The sequence below is a fragment of the Psammomys obesus genome, unplaced genomic scaffold (genome assembly GCF_907164565.1).
Source record: "Psammomys obesus unplaced genomic scaffold, mPsaObe1.curated_primary_1811, whole genome shotgun sequence".
Lineage (NCBI taxonomy): Eukaryota > Metazoa > Chordata > Mammalia > Rodentia > Muridae > Psammomys > Psammomys obesus.
The window spans coordinates 27870425-27897173 of NW_026596134.1; the positions used below are offsets into that span (position 1 = coordinate 27870425).

General features: G+C 44.0%; 1 protein-coding gene across 1 annotated transcript in view; it reads right to left on the minus strand.

The window, feature by feature from the left end:
- Positions 1–19763: 19763 nt before the first annotated feature.
- Positions 19764–26749, minus strand: part of Ttc9 (tetratricopeptide repeat domain 9) — a 35864-nt gene continuing 28878 nt past the window's right edge. Inside the window, exons 2-3 of the mRNA XM_055593155.1 lie at positions 26557–26739; positions 19764–23812 (exon numbers count right to left, since the gene is read on the minus strand). Of these exons, the coding sequence (XP_055449130.1) occupies positions 23733–23812; positions 26557–26739 (263 nt within the window). The 3' untranslated portion in view covers positions 19764–23732. The remainder of the gene's footprint in view (positions 23813–26556; positions 26740–26749) is intronic.

A 26749-nucleotide genomic window follows, 5' to 3' on the forward strand; every position in this document is an offset into this window, starting at 1 on the left:
TTCTTTGAATACATGTGTGTTGAGTATCTGTCCACTAGCCACATACCATCCTAGTGCTTCAGACGTGAGGCATGAGAATGCTGATGGAAAAGAAAAACAAAAAATAAGGGCGTAAATTAATAAATAAAATGTGTGTTTCCCAGAAAGTTGCAAGGATAAGAAATAAAATGTGAAAGAGACATGAACTGTCAGCCAGGTGGGTGAATTTCAACATTTTTCCACTGTGGTAGTTAGGGAGGGTATCAACAAGAAAAGAATGTTTGATTCAAGGCCTTGCAAACAAAATGATGGAGCTAGCCACGTCATCTCGGGGGGATGAGGAGAAGATTCTGGGTAAATCGAATAGCCAGTGCAAAGGTCCTGAGGCGAGCACTCTCTGAAGCAGATGGACAGCTGATGAGGTCAGAGCCTTCATAGGCTCAGTGAGTGCTGAACGCTGTAAGCAGTAGGAACAGCAAGCAGTTTGGCTTTTGCTCTGAGAAAGGAGGAAGTCGTCGGAGGGGCTTACAAAGACCATGCTGTTGTAAATCAGTTGCGCTCCACCAGCCCGCCGTTCAGTGACTCAGCCTATGCCATCAGGTGCCGCTGCCAGGTGTGGCCCATTTCTACTATCAATACCAGGGTACACATGACCCCTTTAAAAGGTCCCAGGACCCCTGACGTGTCTCTCTGTCTTATTCATTCTCTCCCGACCTCTCCGTCTGCCTGCCTGTCTCCACTTGTCTCTGTCTGTCTCTCTCATGTCCCCACTCCAAGTTGTCCTTTTGCTCTCCCCTATCCCCCAATAAAATTTTTGCGTTATATCTGTGGCAAGATGTGATCTCTTAGCAGCACAACTTGATCCTGGACTCAACAAAGGTACTTTTCTGCCACTTTATCCTAACAGACACCACCTGAATTGAACTTTAATAGGGTCTCTTTGGAATATATTTCAAAAGTCAAGGACAGAAGTCCAGTTAGAGGGCGTTACTACAGATCTAGAATTCAGGTCTTGGACCAAGGTAATGATATTAAGAGTCAAAGAAGTGCTCAATTGTAGATAAAATTTGAATGTAAAACTGATAGAATTTGCTGTGGTCCACTTTAGCCTGTAGGCAGTGACATCAATTTTGATTCTGGGTCCACAGATACAGCTTAAAACATAGACTTCCCCCTGCTAGCCCCACTTCCAAAGCATGGCTTTGTCCCTGTGCTCAGGGGCCACCCCGTTTCTGTGAAGAGGACTGCTTAGAGTAATAGCCTTTGCTCCTGGGGTCATGAGGCTCCGTGGTCAGGTCTGCAAAGAACAGACAGTGAGGGATGTGACTGCAGGTCCCACGGGATGTACCCAGACAGTGGCGTAGGTCTCTTCTTCCCCTCCTTAGTTTATAGGCCAACACAGGGGTCTCAGGACAGAGTTGCCAAGCTTGAGAAGCAAGCTTCTGAACCAGAAGTAGGCCCTGAACTTGGATTCCCAGCCCAGCCTTCAGGGGCCTCAGTGGACTTTAAAGAGAGTCATATGTGGGGATGTGACAGCCAGCCCTAACCTGATGGCACTGTGTTTTTGCCTGCCCAGAAATGAACTTCTCTATCCCAGTCAAAGTGCTCAGACCTAATAATAATTTACACAGGTCCCATGTGATGACTAAAAGAACTTAGTAGGAAACGGGCATCTCTTAAGGGCTGCTGACCTTTTGCTCTGGAATGCCTGGGAGACCCTAGTAGCCTGCAGGTGAGATAAGATAAGAAAGGATAATAGGCTATGAGGTGTTAACAGTTGCCTTTGCTTCTGTAAAACCTGTTTATCGCTATGGGAAAGGGATGGAACAGTCTTTATTGCTATAGAGTGGGAAAGTAAGAAACAATGGAGGGAAGGAAAACAATTTTCCTGCTCAGCTGTGGATTCCATGGATGATTGTAATACATACCTTTCTAATGTCTGTCTTTAAAACACCACCTTAAACAGTCCCCCCATCCTCTCCCTCCCCCACTCCCTGCTCTTTGGCTCTGAGGCTACCTACCATCTTTCTGCTAGCAGTAAGAAGAAATTAATTTAATCTAAACCTGAATTGAGCTTAAGTCTTGGTTTCTTCCAGTGGAGTCCATCGCCACAGCACATGGGCCCCTCCAGACCTCCCCACCCCCATGTTTTATTATCTGGGATATTTGCTTCTTTGGGCTCCAGAGACTTTGGGTTCCTCATTCTTTTAACTTGAGTCTCTTACTTATCCAGAAAGATAGGTGACTTGCGTGTTGCTGAGATGGTATGATGACAGAGAGGATGCTTTTGAGCTAGGCTTGAGAATTCATCATTCTCCCGTCACCAGGTCTAGCCTAAGCAAAGATGCTGATCTCAGTGAGTCATCGGAAGTGAGGCCTGAAGACCACACCTGCAGAGTTCTGCGTCTGTGTCCCGTTTGTCTTTACCCTCACATTTCTTGCAAATTGTCTTTCTCCGTCAGTTGGAGGGCTATATGTGCAACAAAGGGAAAGGTGAGACTTTTATTTGGGAAGAAATGAACATGTCTGTTTTGGGGGTGTGAGAAGGTCCCCTCACTTGCCCATTTTGGACTATTAACCTGGTGGAAGGAAAGGCCTGTTGTGAGACAGTTTAAGCTCTCTGAGCTGTGGATTATTCTGTGGTGACACAGGGCCCAGGAGCTGCTGCCTGCAAGTCAAAGATAGGACAGCTCCCATCTGGAAGCATGGCTCTTAGGGCCGTTTGTTCTGAGTGACCCATTATATTCTGGCTACTCTTTCTGGGGTCATCAGAGAAAGCATCATATGCTCCGTACTACTTTTGTTTTAATTTTCCTCAACTGAGACTCAGTGAACAAAGTATGTCAGAATTATGGCTCCAGAGTTAGCCTGCACTTGGGGACTTCTGCCTTGGGGTACAAAAGCAGTGATGCTTAGACAGGATGAGACGGGTAACATACACTGTGGAAGGTGGGCTCGCATTAGGGCCACATAGGGCACAATGCCTTCAACTTAAGCTTCAGGCAAGTGATTTATAGAAACAGTTTTAAGCTGTTCTTCTTGCCCTTTGTCTTTATTACGAATGCTTGTTCCTGGAGCTGAAGAGATGGCTCAGCACTTTAGAGCACCGGCTCTTCTTCCAAAGAACCCAGGTTTGAGCCCCAGCATTCACGTGGCAAATTACAACTCTCTGTAACTCCAGTCTTGGATACTCTGACACCTTCTTCTGGCCTCTGTGGGCACCAGAAACACATGTACATAGACATACATGCAACTGAAACATGGATCCACATTAAAAATAAATCTTTAAAAAAAAGTCTTTAAGAAATAAATTCTTACTCCTCAGTGATGAGAGCCCTATGGGTTATTACTGACCTATTATCAAGGATTCAAGAGTAAGCAAGACAGATGCCAACCTCTGCCTTTGAGGGGACCAAAGCATGTATTCATAGCTGTCTACTCAACATGTCACCAGATAGCTGGAGAGTACTTTAAAGAATCCTAGATTGCACCCAGGTCACATTTTAAATGTTCTGTGGAGAATGGCCAAGATGAAAAACTCAAGTGACAACACATGCTGGAGAGGTTGTGGAGAAACACTGCTCCTCCACTGCTGGTGGGAATGTAAACTGGTACAACCACTTTGGAAATCTATCTAGCGCTTTCTCAGACAATTAGGAATAGTGCTTCCTCAAGACCCAGCTATACCACTGCTAGGTATATACCCAAACTTTGCTCAAGTACACAAAAGGGATACTTGCTCAACCATGTTTATAGCAGCTTTATTTGTAATAGCCAGAACCTGGAAACAACACAGATGTCCATCAACGGAGGAATGGATACAGAAATTGTGGTATTTTTGCACAATGGAATACTACTCAACAATCAAAAAGGAGGAAATCATGAAATTTGCAGGCAAATGGTGGGATCTAGAAAAGATCATTCTGAGTGAAATATCCCAGAAGGAGAAAGACAAACACGGTATATACTCGCTTATATAGACCTATAAGATATGATAAACATAATGAAATCTATACACCTATAAAAGAATCAAGAGAGCGGACATGGGGTAAGATGATCAATCCTCATTTAGAAAGCAGATGGGATGTGCGTTGAACATATGACAGGAGTCTACTGAAGGCATCTGAAAGACTCTAACTAGCAGTGTTTTCAAAGCAGATACAAAGACTCATAACCAAACCTTCGACAGAGTACAGGGAATCATATGAAAGAAGGGGAGTTAGTATGATGGGGAAAGGATAGGAGCTCCACAAGGACCAAATATATCTGGGCACGGGGTCTTTTCTGAGACTGACATTCAACCAAGGACCATGTATGGATATAACCTAGAACTCTGCTCGGATGTAGCCCGTGGTAGCTCAGTAACCAATTGGTTTCCCATAATAAGGAGAACAAGGACTATTTCTAACAGGAACTCAATAGCTGGCTCTTTGACCTCCCAACTCCCCAAGGGAGGAGCAGTCCTGTTAGGCCACAGAGGAGGACTTTGCAGCCAGTCCTGAAGATACCTGATAAAACAGGATCAGATGAATGGGGAGGAGGTCCCCCCCCAATCAGTGGACTTGGAAAGGGGCAGGGTGGAGATGAGGGAGGGAGGATGGGATTGGGAGGGAATGAGGGAGCAGGATACAGCTGGGATACAGAGTTAATAAAATGTAACTGATAAGAAAAAATTAAAAATAAAATAAAATAAAATAAAATGTTCTGTGGATAAGAACCTGTTTTTGTTTTTGTTTTTTTTTTTTTTTTCTGGCAATGATGCCATGCTATTGTTATTTGCTTGCTTGTTTTTATTTATTTGAGACAGAGAACCGAGGCTGGCTCCAAACTCACTTCGTGGCCACAGATGATCCCGAGTTTCTTGTGCTCTTCTACCTCCCAAATGCTGGGACCATGTGTGCCACCATGCCGAGTTCATGCAGTGCTGGGGATTAAACCTGGGTACTGGGTACACAGTTGGAAACACTATACTAACTGAGCTACGTCTCCAGCCCCTGATGGTTCAATGACTTGTCTCAAACACTTACTCCCTACTTTCCATGAAAGCTTAACGTTTTTCTACTAAACAATCATGCTAGCTCTCCTATCTTTCTCTTTCTATGTGTAATCAGACACTTCATAGTGAAGAAGCTCTGGTTCCCACTCTAAGAGATAATGGGATATTTCAGGGATGAGAAAGAATTGACTACTTGACCACTTACTCATTGGCCTTGAAGGGAGTTTTCCCTCTCCTATGTTCTGTTGTAGTCTATTCTATTCTATTCTATTCTATTCTATTCTATTCTATTCTATTCTATTCTATTCTATTCTATTCTATTCTATTCTATTCTATTCTATTCTATTCTATTCTATTCTATTATTTTATATTCTATTCTCACTTCTATTGAGAGGTACAGAATTATCAGACAATTTCAGGCTTCCCTAGGGTGCAAACTTTACTTCAAAACTTCCTTGTTTTTATCTTGCTTGCTGACTTTTAGCAGAGTAAGTCATAGTTTCCATAACTCAGACCAGTGAAGGCCAGAAGAGTGGAGATAGGAAAGTGAGCTGCACAGAGCCTTGGAGCCTACCACCAAAAATCTTAGGGTTTTTTTTTTGTTTGTTTGTTTGTTTGTTTTGTTTTTTGACAGGTTTTTCTCTGTGTAGCCTTGACTGTCCTGGTCTCACTTTGTAGACCAAGCTGGGCTTGAACTCACAGTGATCCTCCTGCCTCTTCCTCCCAGAATACTGGGATTATAGGCATGCCCAAACTCTGTTTTTTCTGAGCGTGGTGACACCTGCCTGTCATCCCAGCATTTGAGGACAGCCTGGGAGACACAGATTTTGTATCTAATAAAATAAATTATCTAGTAAAATAAATTACTAGTTTCTGTTCCTGTTTGTGCTCTGGGTGTCAGAAGCCAGATCCCAAAAATGGCATAGCAGTTCTAGAGGGATAAACTCTGTGCACGTTAATCCTGTTACCTCCAAAATCACAGGTTTTTCTTCTTCTTCTTCTTCTTCTTCTTCTTCTTCTTCTTCTTCTTCTTCTTCTTCTTCTTCCTTTCCCTCCTCCTCCTCTTCTTCTTCCTTCTTTCTTTATGTTTTCACTTTGCTCTGATTTTTGTTTTATTTTGATTTTGAGACAGGTTTAATCTGTTTAGCCCTAGCTGTCCTGCAACTCCCTCTGTAGACCAGGCTGGCCTTGAACTCACAGAAATCCACTTGCTTCTGCCTCTTGAGTGCTGGGACTAAAGGCGTGTGCCACTATTGACCCATAGATTTCTTCTTTTAGTGGCATCATTTAAATGAGTATTTGGCTTTAAGAATATCTAACTAAAGGTAAAGCCAAGCCATTGGGCTTGGAGAGGAAGGAAGACAATATAAATTAAACATTTATTAGAAAAAAAAATTCCCCTGTCTTCTTAGAGTTGCATAAAAGGCCTTAAGAGAGGCCAGGGCATCTCCAAGGAGTTCTTTCCCAGATCCTCAGTGGATTTAGATGTACCCTTCTCTTCGTTGGCTCATCAGCAAACAGTTACTGAGTAACTCTGGTATTCTTCCTGTCTGGAGCACCCGCCCCACCCTCGCTTTGATTTCGGCTTCCTTTCCTTAGTAGTCATTTATCTTTCAGGCCACAGCTCCCTGAGATAAGGCTTACAGCGCAGCTTCCTAAAAACCTTTGTGCATGTCAAGACACTAATAAATGGTCTCATAGCTTTCTCTGGAAATAGCTTTTGAGGCAGAAGGCAGGGGTTTCAGAGAGCAAAGGAAGACAGTGAATGAGAGGCGGAGGCAAGGCAGTCCCATGGGGTTCAGTTTGGCCAAGAGAGGCCGGGAATCTCGGGAGCCAGTTTGTCCACCTCCTCAAGTGCTGAAGATACTCAAAGCGAAAACCACACATTCTATATGTGTGTAAAACTGAATTCGGGTCTACCTCTGCCTAAGGAGAAGTGAAAGTAGGCAGAGGGAGTTATAAGTGGATATAATTTAGGTTGAGGAGAAGAGAGGAGAGTCCCTGTCATCTCAGAGAGAGCAGAAGGTTCATTCTAGGACCCAGCTTCCTCTATCATCAGGCCAAGAACCTGAACTTTGGGGTAGGACAGTTGGATTCACCTCTTGCCTTTTTACTGAATTTCATAGCTTCAGGCAACGTATTTAACCCACTGCGTCTCAATTCCGTCAGTAACATGGAAGTTAAAATAATAACTACTTCATGCATTGGCATTTACAGGCTTACTGAGAAGAGCAAGCCACAGGCTGGCACATGACAGCTGCAGCTGTTTCCTATGCTAGGATTGGATTACACCGGAGGGAGGCATAGGAAAGAGCTAAATGATAGGTTGTGGGTTCGGATTATAAGGGATGGGTTGGGGTTGTACAAAGAAGGACTTGGCTAACAGGAGGGTTGAGGTGGCATGGAGTCTTTATTCTATTTCCCAAGATGTTTAGAATGGTGGAAACCCCAGACTCGTCCCTTAACAATCCTGTTTGTTATTTAGAGACAACACACGGATAGCTAAGGATACTGTCGGAGGGGTAATTAGGTGTTTGGCTGGAAACTCGCTGACTCTGCAGAATGTCTGCCTCTGCTCAGGAGGCAGCCACTTTTGTTTCCTCCTAGTTACAGGACAGGCTGCAGCGCTGGTGTGAAACATCACCCGAGATGGGATCACGTTAGGCAAAACCCTGGGCCTTGTTCCACACTGACTGACTCAAAATCTACATTTTAATAGGATCATTTTAATAGGATTCACACATCAAAGTTGGGATGGGGGTGGGGGCTTCCCGGGTGTTAACCGTTTTCCTGCAGAACAGAATGCCATCAGGTGCTGTTAAGAATCTGATCGCTGGACTGAAGGTATGTCTCAGTGACACTGGCTGTCTTGACCCCCTTGACCTGAGTTCAAATTCAGGTAGGAGGAGTGAACCAACTCTACTTACCTACACACACACACACACACACACACACACACACACACACACACAGAGAGAGAGAGAGAGAGAGAGAGAGAGAGAGAATAAATGAGTAAACATAATTTGATTCTCAGGCAGGCATGGTGGCACATACCTGTCATTCCAGCACTTGGGAGGCAAAGGCAGGAGGATCAGGAGTTCAAGGTTGCCCTTAACTACACAGTGAGTCCCAGGACAGCCTGGGCTGTGTGATACCCTGTCTCAGACAAAACAAAATCTGATTGCATTATAATTTTAAATGAAGTTTATATTTTAGTGGGCCAATTATCTCTTATTATTATCACTGTCCTCCTCTTAGGTTTAGAGACAGGGTCTCAGTATGTAGCCTGGGCTGAGGTTCATGGGTCGGGATGACAGGGATATGGCTCTAGGGACTTCTCTTCAAATAAAGTCTTTGAATATAGAACATAGCTATAGAAAGACATATCACCAACATGCCCTTGACAGCACACACACACACACACACACACACACACACGAGACAGAGAGAGCAGCCATAGTCAGCAAAAGCTATGAACACCAGATAACATCTATATTAGTTGATTCACTAGACGTTCCCTAATGCATAACTTCTATTAATAGTCTTATTACAAATTCCTCTATTGCCATCTGTCAGGGAATGCAGTAAGCCAGCCAGCCCGGTCAGCCCCCAGCGGCTCTGGACTGACGCCTAAGGTTTCAGTACAGTGAACCTCAGAAAGGCTGTGAGTGAAGTTTATGCAGTGTTGATGGCCAGTGTTTCTTCCTTAACCCACTTTGTGCCTCAGATTCTCAATTGCAATGTGAGCAGCCTGGGTGATAAAAGCGTTTGACTCCAGTCTAGGACAGCGGGGCTGAGTGGTTCAAAAGGTAGCTAGCTGTGCTTGCAAAGAGCAGAAGGGCAATGAAGAAAGGCAGAGACTCCAGTCCTTCTGCATGTCCAGGACAAGCCTGATGGGACTCGAAGTAACCTACGTTACCTCCTGCTCCTTTACAAGTCAGTGCCTTGCTCACACCAAATTCTGTGACCAAATGAGTCACTGGCATGCTTTTTAAGTCTCTTCATGTCCTTATTAAGAAGTCTATTCTTACCTTTGAATCAAACCAATGTCCTTATACATATTGGTTCATGCAAATACGGTGCCATTAATTGATAGTCATTCAGTAATTCCCCACATGCCAGTTATATTTTTTTCCTTCTAAAGGTGAGGTTAGGGTCTTGCTATGTTGCCCAGGCTGGTCTTGCCCTGCTGGACTGTAGTCCTAGCTTCTTCCAATTAAGCTCCTAAGAACCAGATACTCCAGGTTCATGCAACTGTGTGAAAACTTTGGCTTTTAAAGAAGATACTATGGTTGAGGATTTAGCTCAGGGTGGAGCACCTTCTTAGCAGTTATAAAGCCCTTGGTTCTATCCCAGGTACCACCCAAATGGAACAGAGCACCCCTCACCTGGATCTGGTTTATTTTATTTTATTTTTTAATGCTCACAGGATAGTTCTGATACCTTGATAGATTTGGAATTCTCATCTATCTTTAGATGAAATGAACACAAAGGAAGCCTGCTGCAAGCTTTTGTGGCAGACCTAGGTTTCCCTTTCTTGTCTCGGGACACCTGCCTTTCTGAGTCTGCCTGTCTTTCAAAGAACTGCAGTTTCTATACTATGAATGCATGTAATCAAAAAGTAAACATTCAAGGAGCATTTTCACAAGGTGACCTTTACTAGAGTGTTTCCCTGAAAGACTGAGAGAACCAGTCTTCTCCCTCTCCCTGCCTGCACTCAGCCTGAACCCAAGCCCCAGTTCTTTGTGGTTGGAACCAGGGAAGGAAACGAGGTATTTTACATGATTCCATGGTCCTAGCAGCTTCTAAATCTAGGAAAATCCTTTTTCCTTACAAGCTGCCAGACTCTATTTAGGACTTAGCAAAACAAACAAAATGAAACAAAGCGTAACATTAAACCCAAACAATAGTTTTAGCTCAGGATTCCTCCGGGGAAACTTGGAAACCACCAGGCCTTCCCTTGTGAGTGACTGGTGGGTGCTCCCTTCTCTCCCTTGACCTTCTAATGAAAAGGATGTCCATAGTCGGTGATTCTCAGACCCTCTCCTGGGCCTTGCCCTCTCCTAGCACACACCCTACTGCCAGGATCTTTTCTCCACTTCCCTCTTCCCATATGCCATCTCTCAGGATAAAGCATCCTGAAATATGACCATAAGTGAGCAGCTATGCCACCCCAGAGCACAAATCTCTGCCAAACTGGTTATTAGATGGTTATTTTGAGAAACCATGGACACAGGTATCTTTGAGAAGTTGTCTTCAAAGATTTTTGCATCTGGGGGGCTGGCAAGATACTCAGCAGGTAAAAGCCTTGCCAACAGGTCTAGCGGCCCCGATTTGATCTGCAGAACCCATGTGGCAGAAGGAGAGAATTAATTTCCAAAAGTTGTTTTCTGACACTCCTCCCCCAACACACAATGAAATAAAAAAATTTAAAACAAAGATTTTTGAGTTCTAACTTTTCATTAGTTAAAGCTGTGTATTGGGGGCTGGAGAGATGGCCCGGTGGTTAACAGCACTTGCTACTCTTCTAGAGAACCTGAGGTCAGTTCCCAGTGCCCGCAATTGGCAATTCGTGACGGCTTGTAACGCCAGCTCCAAGGGATCTGATGTTCTCTTCTGGCCTCCATGGGCGCTGCACTTGTGTGTATAAACCCACATACATACACAACACACACACACACACACACACACACATACACACACACACGGTTTTTAAAAAAAGGCCATGTGTGGCCTTTAATCCCAGCACTTCAGAGATATAGGTAGATGGAACTCTGTGAATCTGAGGTCAGCCTGGTCTACACAGAGAGACTCTGTCTCAAAATTAATTTCATGCATCACTAATGGGATGTTCCTCGATAATATTAATTACCTGACAGAATCTTAATTCATATAACAAGGCAACATTTTTTTCACCAACTTCCTTCACCCCATTCTCTCAATTAATCCCCACAGCCCCCACAATCATCAATCTCCACTCCTTCTGTGGCCCAGAATGCTAATAAGCCCCAATCATCTGGCTCTCCTAGAGTCTCATATTTTTGTGGGACTTTTGTGCATAATTAAAATGATCTTTCTCCTGCTAATATGCTTGTTGTCAGTTTAATCCCTAGCTCAGCCAAAGAACCGAAAAGAGCAGAAGAAAGTCACTTTCTTTCCTCTATAGATCAATCCACATAGATCTATCAAGGAGGATTATCTTCCTGTGCCTCCTCTGTCCAGGGCTTCTCATCCACTAAGCTGCAGGCTTCAGGCTTTCTAGTTAAGTGTCCATGGGCTCCTTGTGGTTCCTATCTGGTGTTAGATTAAGGACAGAGAGAACTATTACCAATCTGAAGGTAACACAGAGTTGAGGACATCAACAGCTAGGTGAGGGTTGAAGAAATGAAACCAATTGTTTCCAATAGATTGTGAAGGACTGAAATCAATATGAGTGATTTGCTAGGAATAAATTGGTGGACTAAGGTCTAGTGCTATGCTATTTCTACTCTCTACATGGCATTTTGTGTATATCATCACATGCAATCCTCACAGAGGTTCTATTAGAATGAGATTATGATACCCCCATTTTTCATTCGAGACATGTACCTGGTAAGTCATAAAGGCCATGTAGAGTCAACTTAGAGCCAACAGAGAGGCTCATGGAACAGAGCCTTTTCCTACAGCAGTCTTGGCTCTGCCTTGCCTCAATGAAAACCCTCAGAGGACTCTGGTTTTGATGCTGGTGGGAACTCCATAAAGGATCAGGATTAAAACCACCAAGAAGGTCCCTGTAATCTAGTGACTGCTCCATCTTCACAGAATCTTCTTTGAAAAACTACAGTTGTGCTGTCTGATGGGGTAGCTCCTAGCCATATGTAATGTTAAGCCATTGCACTGGGGCTGGTTTAAATGGGGTGTGCTATTAAGTGTAAATTACATAGTACATTATGAAAGAAGAAGAAGCAGAGGAGGAGAAAGAAAGGAAGAAAAAAAGGAAAAGGAAGAAAGAATATGAAGGCTGGAGAGATGGTTTGAGATTAGGAGAGAGTACTGCTTTTGCAGAGGACCTGAGTTCAGTTCCCAGTGCCGGTGTTAGATGGCTCACAACCACTTGTAACTTGAGTTCCACATGATCTGACACCGACAATAAAGTGCTCAGACTCACACAGACACAAAGTTCAAAAAAATTAAAGAAAGGAACATTTAGTGTACATGTTTTAATACTGCTTGTTTGATGAAACAATAACACTTTAGATCTATTGGGATAGATAAACTAATGTAGTGTTTGGCATGGCGATGCACACCTTTAGCTTAACATCTGGGAGGCAGAAGAAAGTAGATCTCTCTGTGAGCTCAAGAGCCATTCTGGTCTACACAGCAAATCCCACACTGCAGAGTAAAACTGTCTCAAAAACAACAACCATAAAAACAGAATATACCCATTTGAAGCACACATTTCAACACATTTGCCAAGTTGCATAGCCATCAACACAGCCGATTGTAGGACATTTTTATTACCTCAACAAAAATCCCCACACCCCTCAAATATCAATTCTGTTCCTTCCATCCCCTTAAATCTGTCCTTTAAGCCACTGCTAATCTTTTTGTTTGTTTGTTTCTGTCACTTGTCTGTTCTAGAAATTTTATGTAAGTTGGAAATCAATGATGTGGCCAGGTTCTTTCATTCAGCATCTTGTCATGTTTGTTCTGTAGCATGTTAGTATCCTATTTTTTCCCCCCACTCTCTGAGTCATGCGTGACTCAACCACGTTTTATTGACCACTGGTAAGTTTATGGGCACTTGGATTGTTTTCACTTTCTGGCCACTATAAATAACGTTGCTATGTTCATTGGTGTGTAGATTTTCATGCCTATGCATTCAGGTATCTTGAATATCAAGTCAAGGGGGAATTACTGAGTGTTACAGTGTTCATGCTGCAGTGGTTCCCAGTGAGACTATTTAAGAAGGATTAGGAGGTTTGGCCTCACTGGAGGAGGTGAGTCACTGGGTGTTGCAGGATATTTGATCCCGTTGTGAATCCCAAAACTGTGAACTTTAAAACCCTGTTTCTTGTTTGGTGTGGCTGAGCCCTAACACACCTTTAATCCAAGAACTTTCTGTTCATTGTAAACAGGTGGTTATGGTATGGTTCAGCCAGGCCTAGCACACACCTTTAATCCAAGAGCTTTCTGTTCACTGGATTTAAAAAAGTTAACATTAGGTCAAGAGGTAGAACAAAAAACCAGCTGACTAGGATTAAAGACTAGGAGTGACTTTGACTTAAGACAGCGTGGAGAAGTAGAAAAGACCTTTAGCTAAGCTCCTTGGCTTTAGCTTAGGTTTCAGCTCCTTGCCTTTTTGAGCTTTGAGCTAGCAAGGCTTTGGCCTTAGGGTTTTTGGCCTGTTCCTCCTGGGCTGTCACTTGAGCTACTGAGCCTTTTGTTTTTTTCCCATCGGGATTGGAGCTGAGAAGGAAGGTCAGCTGCATGCTTTCTCTGCCTTTCCGAGCTAGCAGGTTTTCACCCCAGCATCTGGCTCCTGAGTCTTTATTGGTAAAACAGAATTGTTGGGATTTTCATTTTTGCTTATAACAACAGTTGGAGGTGGGCTTTGAGGTTTCTAAATCCCAAGCCAGGCCCATTCTTTCTGTGTCTGCAACCTTCAGGTCAGATGTAAGCTCTCAGCTACTGCTCCAGCACCAGGCTTGCCTGCCTGCTTGTGCGCTCCTTGCCACGATGGCCATGGACTAAGCCTCTGAAACTATAAGGAAGCCCCAAATTAAATGCTTTATTTCTTAAGCTGTATTGGTCATGATGTCTCCTCAAAACAGAATAGTAACCAAGACCTGTAATACATGGGAAATGTTCTCCACAGGCTCATGTTTTGAACGCTTGGCTATCAACAAGTTGTGTAAAATCATAGGTCTTGCTAATCTTCTGATTGCATGCCAGTAATCACTTCAAGGGCTTAAATCAGACACAACTTCAGGATCTATTGCAATTGCTCAGCCCTTGGGCCTCCAAAAGCAACAGACATGGATTTATGTGAACCCAGACTTGAGAAACTGGGGAAAAGTAGGAAAACAGCTTGTGGTGACCACTTCCTGTGGTGGGGGGTGTGGTGGTTTGAATGAAAATGGTCTCATTTCCCGTTGGGAGTGGCACTATTAGGAGTTTCGGCCTTGTTGAAGTAGGTGTGGCCTAGTTGGAAGAAACGTGTCACTAGGGGTGGGCTTTGGGATTTCAGAAGCTCAAGCCAGACCCAGTGTCTCTCTTTCTGCTGCCTGCTGATCCAGATGTAAAACTCTCTGCTACTTCACCAGCACCACTTCTGCCCGAATGCTGCCATGTTTCTCACCTTGACAATACTAGATTAAGTCGCTGAACCTGTAAGCAGCCCCAGTTAAATGTTTTCCTTTATAAGAGTTGCCATAGTCCTGGTTTCTCTTCGTAGCAACAGAAACTCTAAGTAAGACAGGGGATGGGAGGATTGCAGAAACACTTCGATGTGGAGCCTAGCTAGCAGGTGCAGAGCACAGGGGTGAGCTTGGAGGGTGCTGGGTTAGTCTAGCTCTCTGCTTCCTGATCTGCTGAGATGTAGTAATGCACCCCCAAAACTCCTGATACCATGAACTTTAAGCAGCGCTGGCACCATGTCTCTCTTAGCCTCATGGACTGACTGTACCCTCTAAACTGGGATCAAAATAGGTTTTTCAGGGTAGTGGTGGCCCATACCTTTAATCCCAGCATTTGGTAGGCAGGAGCAGGCTGAGCTCTATGAGTTCCAGGTGAGCCTGCTCTACAGAGGGAGTTCTAGGACAGCCAGAGCTGTACAGAGAGACTCTGTCTTGAATGAATGAATAAATAAATAAATAAATAAACAAATAAATAAATAAATAAATAAATAAGTCTCTCTTCCCTTGAGTTGCTTCTGACAGGTATTTGCCTAGAGTGATTAGAAAAGTAAATGACACCTGGCTGTGGTGGCACACAGGCTACTCGGTGAAAACCTGTCTTGGAAAACAAAAACAAACAAACAAACAAACAAGTAAATGAATGCAATTGTAGTACCTTTTGTTAATTATCTGATGACCTAATCCTAGCGGCAAAGAGTGGTAGCTTATTGTGATTTTGATATGTGCTTCACTAATGTTATTGATTATCTTCTAATGTGGGTATTAGCATTTGCCTCTCTACTCTGGAATACCGTGTATTTGGATTCCTTGTCCATTTTTTGTTTGTCTGTTTGTTTTTGTTTTTTCAAGACAGGGGTCCTCCTTGGCTTGCTTTGCAGACCAGGCTGTCCTTGAACTCACAGCCTCTGCCTCCCGAGTGCTGGGATTAAAGGTGTGTGCCACTACGACCAGCCCCCTTGGTCCCTTTTTACATGAGGTTGTTTTTCATTGTGAACTCATGGCAGTTCTTTATGCATTCCAGATTCAGGACACACTAATTGTAGCATCCCCTCCCCCCACCTCTGTGGTCTGTCATTTCTGGGAAGTGTCCTTTGAAGTACATTTTCAGTTTTCATTGAGGTCTAGCTTGTCATTTTGCTTTCGTTGCTTGTGTTTCAGAACCTTCATCTAACCATAGTCTCAAAAAATTTTTGTAATGCTGGCACTTACATCCAAAGACAGAAGTCCATGTTGGGTGGATTTCTGTATGTAGCATGAGGCAGTTCCCACAGGCCTGGCACAGAGTATCTTGTCAGCCCAGCACCATTTGCTGGAAAGACTTCCCTCCCTCCTTCTCCCCACCCCCGCCCGACTTACTCAGTTGTCTTGGAACTCTTGTAGAAAATCAATTTACTGTAAATGTCAGGGCTTATTTTTGGACTCTCATTTCGATTCTGTTGATCTATTGATCTATTGTCTCTCTTGATGTAAGCCTCACACTGTCTTCATTATTACAGCTTTATGATACGTTTTGAAAGCAGATGTGGGTCTTTTAGTCCTTATAGTAATATTTACCTTTATTTAAGAAAGGGTGTGTGTGTGTGTGAGAGAGGTGCAGGTATCTTCACAAACCAGAAGAGGGTAAAGGATCCCCTGGAACTGAAGTCGTAGGTGGTTGTGAGCCACACGTGAGTCCCCAGGAAGAACGGTGAATGCTCTTAACCACCGAGTGATGCTCTTAACCACCAAGTGAGCTCTGCAGTTCCTGCTGTTCTGTTTTTGCTTTTAGATTGGTTGTTCTAGATTCCTCAACTCTGTATATGAAATTTAGGATCACTCTGTCAATGATAAAAACAGTGTAGGATCTGCAGATCAGCCTGGGAAGTCCTGCTGTGAGACAAGACTAAGTCTTCCGTTCCCTCAACACGAGATACAGTCACGCTCATTCAGGCATCTTCTAACTTCTCCCGGCAATGTTTGATGTTTAATGTTGGAATATTAATTCTGTACTTCTTTTGATAAATTTCTTTCTGAATGATTTTGGCTGTTTTCTTTAGCTTTGTTTTTATTTATTATTAAAAATACTACTAAAGGTTGTTTACTCTGTTTTTTTTTTTTTTTTTTTACTTTGTGTAGCACGACTGGAAATAAAGATGGTCCACATTACGTTTCTAGCACACAGTACCACCCTAGATTGAATGAAGAGGCTCAGATACGAGAACTGATAATGCTGTGCTCCATCCAAGGTGCTCATGAAATCATGTGTGGGAGCTACACTGTATGAAACCTGACATAGAATTTCCCTCTCAAGGAAATCATGTCTTTTCGTGTGTGTGTGTGTGTGTGTGTGTGTGTGTGTGTACATGCTCACGTGTACACATATGTATATGTGCCTGAGGAAGCCAGAGGTCAACGCTGAGTGTTTTCTCCTATCACTCTCCACCTTATTTTTGAGACAGGCCCTCTTGGCGCACCAGGACTTCACTGATTGAGCTCGATTGGTTGGCCAGTAAGCCCCAGTGACCCTCCTGTCTCCCCTCTTGAAGCACTCAGATTTCCGGTGTGTGCAATAGTGGTACTGAGGAATTGAGCTTAGATCCTTGAACCCAGTCAGCACTCTTACCTGCTGAGCCATCTTCCCAGCTGTGGAAAGCACTAGTCTTACGTTCCTGGCTGCATTCGCAGAGAATATAAACAGCTACTTGAAGGATCTGATCAGAAACAACTGGAAGGTCTTCTGTGATTTCTTAGCTCTTGGACCTGACAAGGTCCTAAAGCACCATCTTTGCCTGATTCCAGGCATGGGGAACCAGAAGAAAGCAGGAAGATAGCACATGATGGCTCTCCGACATCTTCTTAGAGTTATGGCCACTAATGAGATTGTCATTGAGCCTGGTCTGAATTTACACATCTTTTTTTTACTGTGCTGGCTTCGTTCAGGAAAAATCTTCCCGTTCCCTCGGGATGGGTATAGATGCTCCTTTCTATGTGTGCTCCAGCGTCTTTGGTGACACTACCTACACAGGAACTAGTATTGCTTACTTTCCCTTCTTGCCAGTATACTAAAAGTCTTGCAGGCAGAGGTGTGCCTTGTTAAAGCACTGGACCCTCTTCTTCTGAAGAACACGAGAGGACAAATACTGAGTGGAGGAATAAACAAATGAATACAGTGTCCCTATTTTCTTTAGAGCAAAACAATTCACAACATCAAAATTCGTGTTTCTTAGGTGAGGGGCATTGTGAATATATTTCGGCTTAGGGGAAAGTTGTTTGTCATCAACAAATTGGCCTGAGTTGCAGTTCTGGCTGAACAATTTATAAGCCTTGTGCCCTTGAATTGATCATCGGACTAGATTTGACCAGTTGTGTATATGAAGGTCCAGCGATTTCACCTCAAATTTTCTTCCACTCCTAACATTCTTTGTGACTTTAAAAAGACAGGGCAGTGGAGGCCTCATTCCAGACAACTTTCTTCAGAGGCCGCCAGCTCCTCTCAATCTCCTACGTCTTAGAAAATATTATTAGCCAAAGGCCTTGCTGCATGTGGTTTTTAATAGAATCCAATTTCAGTCCATTTAGAGTGGGGCTTTTCATGCTGACTCGGTAATTTGAACTATGCCATGCCTGATGGACAGAGTGCATTTTCCCCGCCTCCACCACCTGCCCCAGACTGCTATGGTGCTAGATGTGGAGGCTGGAACATCTTAATCAAAGCACCTGCTGGTCAGCTGTTTGACCCAACAATGGTCACATGATGGGGACACCAAGGGCACTGGAAGGAGAGGGGTAGTCTCCCTTCTATTTCCTTATACTTGCTCCTCCTTTCAGCATGGAGACTGCTTGGGTGGGTTGTCAGGAAGGACACTGGTGTTGATCTTTGGATATAACCAGAGGACAGTGGGTTCTGAAAATCATCAGAATATTTCCCATCGATTGCTATAGACAGGGCATAAGGAGGCCATCTAGGGCCCTCATTTTCCTACAACCCTTCCCAAGAACGTGTCCTGTTTGAACAGAGTTACACGAGGGTAACTTTTAGGTAGCTTTTAGGGTGCTGAGTGTGAGAATATGGAGGGCAGGCATAGAGGTATCATCAAACTATCAACGAGGGAAATTGAGGCTGAAGAGAGCAAGGAAGGAAATGGTCGTTTGCTCTGTTGCAGACATTAGCTGGGAGCCAGTTATTTCCTAATCCTCTCAACACCCTTCTATGTAGGTTTGGAAAACAAGAGTCAGAAGGTTAAGTAACTATCTCTGTGTCACAGGACCAGTAGTCTTTTAAGTGAGTGCTCCAACAAAGCTTTATTTGTCCACTGTAAGAAGTCACGTGGTTTGATGTGATGGAGCCAGGTGTATGCTGGAATGAGGCTGCTGGCCTGTATCAATGCAGGCCCCTTAACAGGCCTGGTCATCACTCTAAGGGCCTGGGCAATATCCCTGTGAGTCTGATTCACTGGGTCTAAGGCTGAGCCTGCGAGCATGTACTTTAAAAACAAACAAACAAACAAACAAACAAACAAACAAACAAAACCCTGAAGTGATTATGGCGTTTTGGAGAGCAAGGGCCAGAGCATTCGGCTTCCCTGCAGACCTGAGTATTATAGGAAGTTCTCATTTCTCAGAACAGATCTAGTCCAGATCTTCTTTACCACAAGCGATATCTGCCACCAAATTCACTGTTTATCCATCGCAGATCCTGTGCTCACCAGCTTTCAAGCACCTACAGTGTCAGGCATTCTGCCTGCAAAGAAACCTGAGCGCCTGTTTTGGGGAACCCAAGGGTGAGGGGAGAGGTAAGTGTAAAAAGGACATTCTTGCCAAGTGGTGTTAGCACATGCCTTTAATCCCAGCACTTGGGAGACAGAGGCAGGAGGATCTCTGAGTTTAAGGCCAGCCTGGCCTACAGAGTGAGTCCCAGGAGAGCCAGGGCTACACAGAGAAACCCTGTCTTGAAAAGCCAAAATTAAAAATAAATAAATAAATAAATAAATAAATAAATAAATAAATTAAAGAAATTCTGGTAAGTTGTGGCAATCAGTGGGCAGAGGCTTTGCTTTAGGAGCACAGACTAAAGTTTGGGGATTGATGCTGCGTCAGCACTTAAAAGAGTTACCAGGCAAAGATGGGGTTAGGTACAAGGAATGTCCAACAAGGGACAGGAGCCAGCATGGAAAGACCCACAGACCTAGCCAGCTCAGTGGCTCAGGGTTACATGACTGTAGAGTGAAAGATACTTTAAGAAGGCCCGAGGTGAGCCTGGTAAAGTTGAGTGTTCGTTTCAGGGTTTGGTTTTTGTCTTAAGAATGATGCGAAGTGGCGAAGCATTTTGAAGCTGTGGAAGCAACTGCTTGAACTGCGTTTTAGATACTTGTCTAAGATACAAGCAGGAAAAACTAACAACATAGGGCAAATTAATTGCAGAATTAGGAATTTATGTATGTCAAAAAGCACCATAAACGAAATCTGAAAGCAAAGCACTTGGAAAGCATATCTGCTGCATTTCTTGACAAAAATAATATTCTTAAAAGTTACAAATAGATAATAAAGATAAACATAGATAAACATCAATATCAAATAAATAGAAAATTCACAAAGAAAGAAATACAAATGATCAATAAGCATATGAAAATGTTATTCACTGATAATCAAAAAAAGTTAAAGCAGTAAGTTGAAATACCATTGACATACTATTATTTGCCTATCAAATTGTCGAAGATTTGATAAGTGATAATACCTAGTGCTTGTTAAGGCCCAGAGAGCAGGGCATTCTGGGAGCCACAAACGGTACAGTGTCTTGGTACAAACTTCCTACAGGGCATTGGCAACATGTATCAAAATCTTTAAAAACAGTCACACAGTTTCCTTCTTGGATGACATCCTAAGGAGCTCATCATTGACATGTGCAAAATTTAGCGACAAGAATGTCAGTTACAACATTATTTACAGCAAAGATTGAAAACAAGTGAAATCATCCGCATTTGTGGCCGGGTTACAACATAAAGATCCACCCAAACCATGAAGATACTATCAGAAAAGTCCAAAAGATATGCCGAAATGCCCGTGACATATTACATAAAGCAAAAGGGGACAAAAGTATCTGATATGCCACCACTTGTGAGCGATAAAAGAATATGTACACATATCTTTGAAAAACATCTCTCTCTAGGGGGTACATGGGAAACTAGCTGCGGCAGACGGGGGAGGAAGAGTCGCTTCCAACTACAGAGTTTGTGTACTCTTTTGTATATCTGTGCATATATTGCATACCCTAAAATATAAATACACATTTGAAAAGGAAGTTATTAAAGAGTATATACAGCGTGATCCAGTTTTCTTCATTAAACAAACAAACAAACAAACAAACAAAAGCCGGTGAACGGATGTGTCCACATTTATACCAAGGAGAATGACAAATGTGCCAAAAAGGTAAAAATGTTGTCTTGGTGGTGGCGTGATGGGATGGGTTCCAACCTTAAACTTTTCTTAAATGTTTCACAACACGTGTGCAAAGCTTTTGTAACTCAACAACAGCAACAACAAAAGTATAAGTTCTATGCCAAAGGGCCTCTCATGAATGTCCAGGCGGATGGGCAATGCAGATCCATGGTGAGTGCTGTCTCCACAGTTCAATAGAGGCACCCACCAAGTCTGCAATTAGAGTGCGGTCCTTGAACTTAGGAGATGTGGGAGAAGGGAGAGAACAGCCTTCTGAAGACTGCTGACAGATGCACAGAAAACGCAGCCCTGCCAACCCCCTAGTGTTAACTAATACCCCAGGTAGCTTCTTTTGGTGGTGGTGGGGGAGGGTGTCATTGAAGTCTGGGTCACAGTGAATGGAGTTCCCATGAGCATATGGCTCTGAGTCACTGGATCTGAGACAATGGTTGTATGCTTGCCCTCGCCTCATTGTGCTTTTCAAACGTTCTCTCTGGGGTGACAATGGTTTGATTCCTATGAGGATAGCCCTGCCCTGATGCATTCATCCAAGCAAGCCTTCTCCTGCCCTTTGTTGGGAATCAGTATCAAGGTCACTCCCATGCATTGAAGAACAAAGGGGGGAGCCTGCTAGTCTGAAATTCTGTAAACCACCCCGACCTCATTTTCATCCTTCCGATCCTAAAGGTTTGTCAGCTTATAACCTCTGAGCTTGGGGATGGCGTTGGGGGCTGAGGGTGTGGGCGTAGGCATATGTCAGGGCTGAGAGTAGTTCTAGGTGGGGGTCCTATGAAGCCATTTTGGAGGAAGAAGACAGGATATGTTCAAAGTCAGGGAATGTGGTACCTGGGATGGCTTTTTCCTTTTCTTCTTCTCCAGAGACACTGTGGAACTCTGGATATTTCTAGCACCTTCCTGCAGCCCCCGCTGAAAGCGTTTGGGGAGCTGTGTGGATATAACCTGTGCTGTTGGCTTCCGGGCTCCTTCAGCAGCGATTGGGTCTTACAGTGGCAAAGCTACTGCTCAAACAAAAATCCATAATTAACTGCGTGTCTCTATTCAGTCTTTGCCTATAGTTGTGATCCATTCTCACTGCTGGCCATACAGTGAGGAATGACAGGTGGGTTGTTCGGATTCCTGCTGCCCTATCAGTAACTAGAATGACCAGCAAGCACACAGATGTAAATGCTGGGATTCAATTGTCTTCCTCTGGCTGGTCACTGCCCAAGCCACTAGGCCTTCTGGCTTTCGGTCTCTTTGTGTCTTGCTTATGTAAATATAAGGGGGTGGGGCACTGAGATGTTGAATATGTTTCAACTTCAGGCAAATTCTTCTGCTCTCAAACAGTTGTACTGTCCAACAGGGAGGCAACTAAGCATAAGATAGTTAGTAGCCAGGGCTCTGGAATCAAAAAAGATCTTTTGAGCCTAGCCATGTCCCATAAGGCCATGCAACCTCCAGAAAGTTAATTTTCCCAGCTTTTTGTTTTCTTCTTCACCACCTGAGAATAATATCTCACGGAGTGATTATATGAAAGAAATAAGATTGTCCATGTAAAGATCTGAAGAGAGTGCATTTAATAAATCCTAACTATTAACATTATTGCATCTGTATATATTTTGATTCTATACAATAGTGTCTCACTAAATCACACGAAAAATATATGAAAGTGACTTGAAAATGTTTAAGCATCATATATATTAATGGTGTCATTGGTAATAATCTCATAAGGATGTCTCAGCTTTCCTATCTCCGTGAAGACTGGGATTACATCCTATATTGCACTATGGTGGGGGACCAGTAAGCCCTCAGGAAATGTTTCAGCATGGCATAGCACAAAAAAGCATAGGTGCCAGGAGACCAGGCTGGGTTCCAATTAGTTTAAGGCAGGCGAGTCAGGCTGCGGTCGAAATTTATCCATTCAACAAAAATTTATGTGCTAGATAATTTTGTCAAAAAGGGTGTAGGTGTGTGTACAGATTCTCACACAGCCAAGTCCTGGACCAGTTTCCGTAATCCCGGCACACTCCCAAAAGCACAAAAGCTGTGGTCAACATGATGTATAGTCTTGGACTGATAGCCACTGGCTTTAGGGGAAGCTGTAAGCCATTCTTCCTGAGGGACAGGAAGGGAACAGAAGCGAGGGGTGGACTGCTTCCAACAGAAATGGCAGGAACTGGTGCCCGTGAGTTTGTTTTCATTTACATTAATTAGTCCAGTCCCTCAGCCCACCCAAGGCTCTTTCTTTCCCTTGACATCATCTTGCCCCCCTCCATCACCTACACAGTCTGCTCTGCCCCCAAGCTTTGGCCCATTTCACCCCGTCCTTCTGCTGTCACAGCTGCTTACTGGCTGGGAGTGGGAGAATGGTATGTGAGGAGGGCATTGAGAGTGGGCCTGAATGGCATGTGAATCCTGGCAAAGACCTGACCTCCTAGTGGGAGAGAAGAAAGTATAAGCCTAGACAAGTAAGGGTGTGTGTGTGGCAGGAGCTCAGGTGACTGAGGGGGCTGAAGGAAATTCACCATCTCAGCATTGGTTCAAACAATGCTTCTTACATTCAGAACCAGCCCCAGATTTCCTCTCAGTTCCCTCAAGATGCTCTGATCCATCAGGAAAGTGTGGAAAGGTCCAGAGCGTGGTATCCACATACCTGCCAGGCTCAGAAACACTGGCCCAGGCCAAAGCCACAATTCGGCCCCCAGTCCATCAGACTCTTCCTTAGCTGTCCCATTGGCTGGCCTGCTAGAGAAGAAAATAAGTCCACGTTTGGGCTGCCCACCAAGGTTCAGGAGACAGACCTGGGGAGCAACAGGAGGAGCAACAGGAGTAGGAGTACAGGAAGAACTGGGGAGAGAGGGAGAGAACCCACATTGGGACTCTCTGCCAAAGGTGCCTGGAAGTCCCTGGTCGGGTGTGAGTGCGGCTCAAGAGAAGCTTCCTCGTTACACGGCCTCTTTCTCCCTTTGAGAGCATCTGCTGAGCTTCATCTCTGTCAGCTGGATGTACCGAATCACATTGGTGTCTGTGAGGAAAGAAAACACACCTCAGGGACTACCCAGCATGGATTATGGCGGTATCTTCAAAGAATGGAGCAAGAGCTGGGCCTAAAGCTTGTTGACAGGCTAGATTCAGTCAGCCATGGTCCCGCCTAACTTGCCTTAGTGGTGGCAGAGAGAGCAGCCAGATGCCAGCTTTTTCCTCACAGCTTCTCTGTAGCAAATATGACCAGTCTACTGTGACTGAGGTTGGGTAGGGGGAGGGCAGGAGATGATCTCAGTGGTCCCTGTGTCAGTACACTTAGCCGAGTCTGCTTGCCTTGGTGCTAAGCCTCAGGCAAACTACCAACTTCTCTACCCTGTGTCCCATTTGCAAGAAACAATATTCATTTTTAATATCTGCTCTGTGATTTTTTTTTTTTTAAGTTAGAAAAAAATGTTGCTTACAGCTCGGTGGAAGAACACCTAAATCCCCAGACTTGGGAGGCAAGAAACATGAGGATCCGTTCAAGGTCATCCTTGACTACATACCTAGTTTGAGGCCAGCTTGGGCTACAAAAAACTCTATCTCAAAAACCCAACCAAAGAAGATATTTCTAACGGAGGGGTTGTTGCCCAGGCTGGCTTCACACTCTGGGAGTCAAGTGATGGTCTTGCCTCAGCTTCCCAGGTACCTCGACTACAGCTGGATACCCTGTGCCTCATTATGCTAGGCATTTTGTTGTTGTTGTTGTTTGCTTTTTTTGCCATCTTTATCTAGTCTATCTCTTATTACAGTCTGCAAGGTATATATCCTGACCCTCTCTGTGGCAAAACGGAAGACTGGGACCTGGAAAGGTTAAGATTTTCATGGACGCTCATTGTGGCCTACTCTTTTACTCCGTGAGTTTGAAGCCAGACTGGTCTACATAGTGAGTTCCTGGACAGCCTGGGTGGGTTATGTAGAAATGCCCTGTCATGAAAACAAGACAAAACAACAAACAAACAAACAAAACACAAAAAGCCAACCAACAAGCAACAACAATTAAAAAAAAAAAAAAGAAAAAAAAAAAAGCTCAAGGAGACAACACAGTGATTGGCATGTCTGCTCAAGCCTGATTCTCCTGGGGATCATAATACCCTTCTTCTAGAGTCGATGTGAAGGCCAGAAGAGGGAAGTCTAAAAGTGCTTAAGACCGTGATCAATAAACATTAGTCAAATGTGTTGTTTTACTTAACTTAGGAGCTTAAAATGACTTTGTTCCATGATTATTTTTGTCTTTTTAAGTACGGCCAGATAGTCACTTCTCAACTGGAGCATTTTCTCCTGATTCCAGTCCTTGAATTAAGTGAGTGGTGCATGGCATTCAGGAGCCGCTGAGCTCTGCCCTTCCCACACAGAAGAATCACAGTGCTGCCGGGGATACCTACTTGTGGAAGTAAAAAAAAATGATAGTGCATCACACTTAAAAAGCTCCTGGCAGCATCCTGTACTGGCATAGAGCAGGTGCTCAAGAAAACTCTGTTGGGTGAATCTGCTTTTAGTTCCAAAGTTGCTTACAATATAGTTGGCAGAAACACACTTTATTCGCAGGAAGTAAGCCAACCATATGTAAAAATAGAGAAGTATTTCTTTAAAAAGGCAAAGAAAGGGTACGGTAGGATGTTAGCAACTTGAGAAGTTCTTAAAGACGGATTGGAGGAAATCTGGCCATCTTAACGAACCAACCACATGGACAATCACACCTACAGTTCATTGCCTACAGTTCAGCTCATCACAGAGGCCTGCAGACCACCTGCCCTAAAACAGCATTCCCTTTCCTCTGCTCTATTTCCTTCATGGCATTTACTGCTGCCAAGAACGCATCATCTACTAGAGGAAGCATCTACTTGCTTCCTCCTTTATAATACACGCTCCTTGCTGGGTACGATGGCACACACTTGGGAGGCTGAAGCAGGAGGATGAGGAGTTTGACTACAGCCTGATTGACACAGCAAGACTTTGTCTTAAAAACAAAAAAAACAACCAGACAAAATAAACTAAATGAAAACAAAATAAAAAACAAAAACAAAAACAAAAAAACAAATAACTTTTCCCTATGTTGTCCAGGCTGGTCTTGAATTCCTAGACTTACGCAATCTTCCTGCTTCCTGAATGTTAGGCCTACAAGCACAGGATCCTGGACACAGTGGCAACCTTCTTTGCTTATTGCTAATGTACTTACCACCTAGAGCAGTTCCTGGCCCACTGTACTACGTTAGCAAATGCCCATGAATAAATGAAAGGGTGGCTGGGATAGCTGTTACACACTACCTAAAGCAATGCCATCTCATTGGAGAAGTCGGTGGGTGCTTCCTGAAAGATGCTGGGTTTAGCATCAGAAGTGTCTGCTTGTGCCTGTCTTGTCAATCAAATGTGGACTCCTAGAATAGGGAAGGGCCTTCTCACCTCCATCCCTGGTGCCTGGCACAGCTTGTGCCACAGAGTGAGCACTCTGTGTGTTTACTGAATAAGTGAGGAGACCTAGCTTTGTGTAGGCAAGGGCAAAAATCAATTCTACAGTGTAGCTGAAGGGAAGAGGTGCCCAGGGTCCCTAGAACCAGACTCTAGTTGAAGGCATGGAGCATGTGGTCTCCACATTCTGGGTCATAATTACCTAAACCTGAGCCTTTGATTTCTATCTCTGGCCCCACCTCGCCCTGCCAGCCACAGACACCATTTTCTCTAATAAGCAAGCCCTAGGAATTGTCAGGGTTGTCTGTGGTGATATAGCAGGGGCATCTGTCTCACCTGTTGGTTGTCGGGTCCTTGCTTCTTTCAGGTAGTGGAGAGCTCTGTCATAGTCCCCGAGATGATAGAAGGCCACACCAGACCTGTAAAGGGCCTTGAAGTTCTCTCCTTCCTTCTTCAGGACCTTGAGGCAGTACTCCTTGACTCGCTCATAATTTACCAGCTCAGCCTGGAGCAGGCAAGCTGTGGAAGA